The sequence below is a fragment of the Mandrillus leucophaeus genome, unplaced genomic scaffold, assembly GCF_000951045.1.
Source record: "Mandrillus leucophaeus isolate KB7577 unplaced genomic scaffold, Mleu.le_1.0 Scaffold436, whole genome shotgun sequence".
Lineage (NCBI taxonomy): Eukaryota > Metazoa > Chordata > Mammalia > Primates > Cercopithecidae > Mandrillus > Mandrillus leucophaeus.
In genome coordinates, this window is record NW_012104654.1 from 2391570 (window position 1) to 2399746 (window position 8177).

General features: G+C 37.2%; 1 protein-coding gene across 1 annotated transcript in view; it reads left to right on the forward strand.

Annotated features, from left to right (window-relative positions):
* PIKFYVE (phosphoinositide kinase, FYVE finger containing) overlaps positions 1–6977 on the forward strand; it is a 105067-nt gene extending 98090 nt beyond the window's left edge. The window contains exons 38-40 of the mRNA XM_011993923.1: positions 2117–2378; positions 2789–2863; positions 3406–6977. Of these exons, the coding sequence (XP_011849313.1) occupies positions 2117–2378; positions 2789–2863; positions 3406–3521 (453 nt within the window). The 3' untranslated portion in view covers positions 3522–6977. The remainder of the gene's footprint in view (positions 1–2116; positions 2379–2788; positions 2864–3405) is intronic.
* Positions 6978–8177: the final 1200 nt, after the last annotated feature.

Genomic DNA, 8177 nt, shown 5'->3' on the forward strand with positions numbered 1-8177 from the left:
TTTTAACTAACCAGATCTTGTGTGAACTCAGAGCAAGAACTTATTACTAAAAGGAGGACACCAAGCCATTCATGAGGGTTCCACTCCCATGACCCAAATACCTCTCAGCAGGCCGCACCTTCAGCATTGCAGATAACATTTCAACATGAGATTTGCAGGGGCAAACATCCAAACTCTAACAGTCCTAATGGCAGTTTTCTCTGTGGTAAGATATATGCAGGACAGGAATCGATCTCTGTTATGCTATTGAGGTATTATAGGACTCAGAGATCTTAAACTCTGTATTTCCTGCGTTCGTTAGTGAGGAACCAAATGATCTTGAGCAAGTTGCCTTTAATTAGTTTATATAAAAAATCACTTAAGACATTAAGACTGGATGAAATTAGGTGCACATTCAGTAGTTGGTAATTTTGCTGAGACTGAAACGTGTATTGAGAAACAAGGGGATACTTCCTTTAGCTAGAAAGAGAGGCAGCCAGTGGCCCAGGTTTGCCCACTTGTCGTTGAGCAGCCACCAGTGCCCCCCACCCCAACCGAACTGTCATCTTAGAATCATGAAAGAGTTACATAGTTTTGGGGTTTTTTTTGAAGTTATCATGGTTTATTGCATAGTTTTGGGGGAAATTACATGTCATAATGAAGTTTTTGAATTTGATCAACTGAAGGATTATTCCTTGGGAGAATGTTAAGGATCTAGTATTTTTATTGGCATTGCTGGTATACTCACTTCTGAGATTCAAGAGTTTGAGTTTTTTTCAAAGTCCTCTGGTCATATTAATAGAAAATTATGTTCAGTTATTACATGGATAATCCTTACATTGGTATTAAATTATAAATAACCCTTTTTGATAAGAATTTATTTTGACCTTCTCTTGATTAGAGGCCCACGGCATTGGCCAAAATTCTTGGAGTTTACAGAATTGGTTATAAGAACTCTCAGAACAACACTGAGAAGAAGTTAGATCTCCTTGTCATGGAAAATCTTTTCTATGGGAGAAAGATGGCACAGGTAAGGGTATTGGACTATGTGAAGCATTTAGCTACTGGAACCTTTTGTACCTTTGGTTCTTAAATACAGTGAATCAGAGAGTAACATCCTATTTTATAGTAAATATTTAACTTTGGTTACTAGCCCATATTTAACGTTTGACTTGCTCAGCCTTGGAGAAAGAACGAAGAGGAATTATTCTTGTGGGGCGGTCTTAAAATACAGCATATCCAATATTCTAGAATCACAGAATTGGTAGAATAAGAAGGCAGATCTACTTCCCACATCTTTTTTAAAGATTAAGAAGCTGACACCTACAGAAATTAAGTACTTAATCAAAATCACTCAGTTATTCCTAGACTCAGTCTAGATTCTAAAACAGTACTCTTCAAAGAGCTAGTCCTTGAACTGTTTGTAGTCTGTGATGAGATAAGGAACGTGTGTGCTAGAATGTAATTCAGTGCACTGCTTTCTTCACCGAGAACACCTTCTATGAGAAAAATGTCAGCTGAACTAAATAATATACTTAATAATGTAATTGATTTATATTCTGGCACTAGTTCCCTAATGTCGTAGTGAGCCAGGAGCAACTGACCAGCATTGGTCTGTAGAATATACTACAGGTTGTACTGGTCCTGGTACTCAAGTCCCCTGTCCTTTGAGTGCATTGCTTTTCCTACCACCCAAATATTCCTACGTTATGCTCTTCTACATTGCTGTAAGTAAGTGTCCAGAGTTTGGTATCAAAACTTTGTTTCTTAAGACTATTTGCATCTCTCTCTGTCTCTCTTTCTTTTAAACACTGTTTTGTGATCCAATGATATATTTCTGGAGTTACTTGTTAATGTATCTTAAAGTTGATTAAATTGGCCAGTGTATTTCGGAAATGTTTCAGTAATTGAGTACCTAGGTGTTAATTTTAAATGATAGATTATATTACTGTGTATTTTATGTACTATACAATGATATCAACATGCATTTAAAAACTTATTATTCAATTTTCAGTTAAACTTTGGAGTGTATGTAATGGTACTGACTATAAGGAGTCTTTCTGCCTTTTTGATTTACTTACATTAACTAATTTGTGGCAACCCATACATAAGTGACAAAGCATTTTCTTTCTCCTAGGTTTTTGATTTGAAGGGCTCTCTTAGGAATCGGAATGTAAAAACTGACACTGGAAAAGAGAGTTGTGATGTGGTCCTGCTAGATGAAAATCTCCTAAAGATGGTTCGAGACAACCCTTTATACATTCGTTCTCATTCCAAAGCTGTGCTGAGAACCTCGATCCATAGTGACTCCCATTTCCTTTCTAGCCACCTCATTATAGATTATTCTTTGCTGGTTGGGCGAGATGATACTAGCAATGAGCTAGTAGTTGGAATTATAGGTAAGTCAATGAGTATCCTACTTATATTTCATGATTGAAGTCAGAGTCAAATTTTAAAGATTCTGTTGAACTTGGTCTAATAGCTTATTGAATATTTTCACAAACTTTCATTTGACATTTCACAAATAACAGTTTTTTATTCTAGTCTCTTCTACTCAGTTTCCTCATTTTCATTATCTTTACCAAAAATATGTGAATTCAAAAAGTCACTTATAAATGAGGCCCTTTGTGATTGTTGTGAGGATTAAACAAGTTAGTGTGGAGAAAACCCTGAGCACAGCACTTGGCACATTGTTAGCACTCAGTAAAAGTTAACTGTCATAGAAGTAGTAGTAATAGTCATTCCTATTGTCATTTGATTATATTTATTAACATAGCTTTATTGCTAATTTCACTCCTTCTACCCCCAGATTATATTCGAACATTTACATGGGACAAAAAGCTTGAGATGGTTGTGAAATCAACAGGAATTTTAGGCGGACAAGGTGAGCAGAATTTTTGTTTTGTTTAAATTGTTCACATATATTTCTTATCAGTTAAAATTTTAAAAGTGGATACTGATTCTTTTTTTTAGTTGTAAAAAATAAGTGATTATCATTGATTTCATTGTCATTTCTAAAGTGACCAAACAATAATGAGAATTGTATAGGTGGGGAAATACTGGGTGTACATTTGAGTTAAAATGTCAGAGGTTCTCAAAAAGATTTCTTAAAAAGCCAGATGTTCTGAATAAGAGATTGTCTTTAATTAACACTTGAGACTTCCAAGTTCTCTAAGCACTGTTAGCCTCATTTGTGCTTTTAGACATCTCTCATCTCTAGGCAGGAGCTAGTTTTTTTAAACAGAAACTCCTACGAGGTAGGACCTTGTCCCATGACATGTGGCATAGCGGATAACCTTTGCTGCTCACTTAGACTGCTTCTGCATGTGTATCTTTATGGCAGTTTATATGAAAGAACATGGTCAGTTGACTTCAGTTGCCCAATCATTTAACAGCTTTCCCCCCCTTTCTCTTTCATAATCTTAGGTAAAATGCCAACAGTGGTGTCTCCGGAGTTATACAGGACTAGGTTTTGTGAGGCAATGGACAAGTATTTCCTAATGGTACCAGACCACTGGACAGGCTTGGGTCTGAATTGCTGAAATCAAGCACATATTTTGAAATGGACTGTGAAGGAAAAGGGGACAGGAACAAAGGACCAAAAATAAGCTACATGTTTTATTTGTTCATCGTGTTCACCACTGTATACAAAGGCTTTTCAGTTCTGTGGCTCTTTAGACTGTCCGTAATGGAATAGTAAAAACTCCCATGAATTTGCACTTTGGTTTTTGATACCTGTGGATTAGCTGTCTATAGGTTGGGAAGTGGCGTGAAAATTTTCTTAAGCTAAAATACAGACATGCTTCAAAGGGCTAAAGTTGGAGATGAGTAGATAGGGTAAAAAATGGGTTAAATTTGCTAGCTTAATTGTTTTAAGAAGAAAACAATGTCTCATAAATTGACTATCCTGGCATCACATTTAACACATTCTCTACTTAGAAAGCATTTGTAGAGCTGCTGAATTTGTTTTGTGTTTTTCTGTAATAATTTAATGTTACTTATTAGAATTTCTGAAACCTTTACAAAAATTCTGATTTATTCCATTAATGGCCAGTTAAACACGTGGGCATTTATTGTTTTATTGAGGAATTTGACTTAAACTGAGAATCCTGTCATGTTCTTCATCTTTCCAGCTTGCCTGTTTTTTAGTATGTTTGATGTTTTTAAAATTTTGCTTTCTCTGTAGATGACAGGAGGCTACAGCCATTAACTTTAAGCCTTCTTTTTGCGATATTTTTAAAACTTGTTTAAAACTTTTGTGCAATTGATATATTAAACTGCATTTACTTGCGTATGCTCATATTCTAGGGTTTTTTCTCTATTTTCAGGGTATCATAATAAATCATTAGTAAATGAGTCTGTAGTTACTAAACCCTAATGAAATAATTATTAATAAAGGATTTTTAAAATATAAAATAAATTAGGCCCAATCCAAGAAATTGAGTGAGAGGGAAACACTTGTTTTTTTCAGAGGCAAAGTGTCTTTTCAGTATAACCAGCAATTTATTAGTGGCATCTATAAAATAAAAAAATTTCCACTTGGACATCCCCTTTCCAGCTTTCTACATAATGGCTAGTTCTGACTGCTAAAAAATGTTAAGAAATAGGCTGGGTGCGATGGCTCATGCCTATAATCCTAGCACTTTGGGAGGCCGAGGCAGGCAGATCACCCGAGGTCAGGAGTTCAAGACCAGCCTGGCCAACATGACAAAACCCCGTCTCTACTAAAAAGACAAAAAATTAGCCAGTCGTGGTGGCATATACCTGTAACCCCAACTACTTGGGTGGCTGAGGCAGGAGAATTGTTTGAACCTGGGAGGCGGAGGCTGCGGTGAGCTGGGATTATACCATTGCATTCTAGCCTGGGCAACAGAGCAAGACTCTGTCTCAAAAAAACAAAATGAAACAAACAAAAAAAGAAAGTTGTTCTTAGTAAGGAACTTCTTGTTTAATAGCATTTTTGTTTAAAAAGTGATCAGAAGTAGTAAACTATCTTTGAGGAAATACTGTAACCCCAGAATATTTCCTCTTGACTTCTTTTTGTAACAAGGATAATTTAGGGATTTATAAAGTTGTAAGGATTTCACTGTTTTTGGACTGCCTATAATAATAGCACATTAGCCTTCACCTAATAAGAAATCTGGACAAGTTCAGTTACACAGTATGATGAATACTTGAGTAGGAACATTATAGAAAATTTGCTTTAGAGAATGAAGGCAGTAGGTTGGTATTTGATGCTTATTAAAAATGTGGTTTGTTTTGAACTGGAAGCAAGTTGACCAAGGACTTATGACTAATGTGATGCTAAGTTCTGCTTGGCCCCTTTTAAAAATGTGTATGTGCCTTTTAAAGATACACAAAACACTGAGGATTTTAGTTTTGAAATCAAAGACTAGTAAAGGAGCTGTACAGAAGTAAAAAAATAAATGTGGAACATTATTCGCTTATTTTGTGTCCAGGAACAGTGGATTTTGTATCTGATTTAAAATGCCAACAGTGTCTTGTCTCTGTTCATTTTTTCTGTGAGGATACTTAGTGTTATTTATCCTGTCCATTTCCTGTACTCCCCTAGTCATGAACACTTGAAGTATGAGGTGTCTCCTACTAGGTGCAATCAGGTTGTTTCTTTTAGTTTCAATTCTATGTGCATAGCAGGAATGCTCAATAGGAATGGCTTCTGACAATAATGTGTCCTGTTGATTTTCTTTTCCTTGCCCATGGCTTGAACAACTGTGTTTTAAAGTACTTTTGTCTAGTAGGTAACTTTGTGGCAGAAATTTTCAATATAATACATTCTGAAACAGTAGTTGTTGCCTTGCAAAGGTAATCTCTCCTTTTAAAATTGGACAATATTAATGAAGGGGAAATGTAAAATTTAACTATTTCTGTTGAGTGGTAGAACTGTATGTCTGGTCCCTTGCAGCTCTTGTTTAGGCCACTATCATAGATATGAGATATTTCAAATACTGTACTACTCAGTGTTAAGTATTGAATGGCTGTTTTCCTCTCCTTCAAGGCCTAGAGTATATTAATTCTGCAAATTTAGGAATGAGGAAGAAATCTTAATACTTCCTTCCTTAACATACAATATGAGTCCCAAGAATAATTGATAGTAGCAAGAGAAAACTATGTCAGTAACATGTTGCTTTGTACAAAAATCTTATTTATAAATGTGAAGCTTTTTGATGCCATCAAAACTTATTAAAAAATAGGAAGGATTTACTTTTTTCTAATTCTGACATAAGAAAAATAATGAGAATAAGCTGTTGCAAGCTCTTTTGTAGTTTATTGAATACTTTATATTCAAAATTTCTTACAAACTATAATTTTTTCCATGATTTAGCAGTGAATGGTTTTCTAGCTTTGGCTCTTATTAGATATTGTAAATACTAGGGTTATATTGACATCAGCTTTTGTGATGGCTTTGTGGTCATCAGCTTCATGACATTTTACCCATTTGCAGTGACCCTGTATAAAACTGCCAAGGGAAGTAATTATCTGTAGGAGTTTGCTGAGCTTGAAGAGTGAAAAGTGTTGTGAATGAGCCTGATCATAAAACGGATCAAGCCATTCATTATTCCTCAAGTATTAATATACTGACTTATACAGTATTTAAACCATCTAGTGCAATCCCTTTTTGTTTTTTTTTGTTTGTTTTTGTAACACAGGTGCAGTGTATTATAGAAAAAATAAAAACTACAATCATTAGCAGTTTTAATACTGCTGTGTCAGTTTTGTAAAAAATGTACATTGTCTTTTGACATGTTGAATTTTAAACTAGAGAAATGACATTGTAAATCATAGTAGCCTCTTTTAATTTAATACGAAAAATGCCACTATATTGAAAGTACTTAATGTATTATATTGTATATATTTCTCTACTTTGGTTCTAGCTATTTTATATGATTGATATGTTATTTAAAAGATAACTGCCTTGAACTTTTGGAGACTTGTAATGTAAATAAAGAAATCTTAACAAACTGAGAATCTACTTACTCAACTTAGTTTTGAATCTGCTTGAAGAAATTGACAACAAAAGGAAATGGAGTTTGTCCTGCAAGCCTAGTCTCTGTGTTACTGATGGAGGGTGTCCAGGTTCTTGGCGTTTTGAACAAAGAATTGGACAAAACACACAAAGCAAGGAAAGAATGAAGCAACAAAAGCAGAGATTTATTGAAAACGAAAGTACATTCATTCCACAGGGTTGGAGCACTGGGGCACAAAAGCTCCCGTTACAGAACTTTCTGGGGTTTAAATACCCTCTAGGGATTTCCCATTGGTTACTTGGTGTACACCCTGTGTAAATGAATTAGTGGCCTGCAATCAGTCTGATGTGTTACAGAAAGCAACCCATCAGGCTGAAGTGAAGTTAGAAAGGTTAAACCCTATGCAAGCGTCTGGTTGTGGAAAACAACCAATCAGAAGCTCAAGTTACAAAGGTTACAGCCTATGCAAGCATCTGATTGGTTTTGGAAAGCAACCAATCAGAGGCTGAAGTGAAGTTACAAAGTTACACTCCTACGCCAATGTCTGGTTGCAGAAAGCAGCCAATCAGAGATACTTTAAATTTTCCGTCTGCCATGCAGAAAAGGGAGGAGGGTGCTTGCAAAGGGAGTCACCCTGAATCGGCCTTAGGTTCCCTGCCTCCAGACTATTCTGCTTCATCTGGCCTGGCAGTGTGGCTTTCTGTTCTTCTGTTCTCTTCCTGGTTAACCACTGGAGAATCCGTAACTTAGGTAAACCCACAGTTCATTTCAGCCAATAATGGGCAAGCAGCATTGCCCTTCTTCTTCTGATAGGGCACTAAAGGAAGAAGTCCCGCCCTCTTCCATTTGCGATTGGCTGAGCTTGTGGATGGGCAGGGCTCTCCTCTGCCAGTGCCTCCGTGCTCCAGGGGACCAAAGGTCCCCCTACGCGAGGGGAGGCTTCCGTCCCACAGGAACTCACACCTGTGGGCACGAAGCCAGGAGACCCATCCCCTGCCTGGGTTCATGCAAGGGAAGGCGAGGGTCACTGGGTAGAGCGTGCTCTGAGAGGTGGCTGGGCTGGTGGCCAGCTGTGCAGGGAGACTGGGAGGTGGCAGATCTGCGGGGCGCCCAGTCGCTGCCTCCATGTTCTCGTGCTGGGCGGGAGGAGCGGATGTGGCTCGGGAGGCAGCCCGCGCTCCAGTCCCCATCCACCCACAGGTTTCTTGGAGA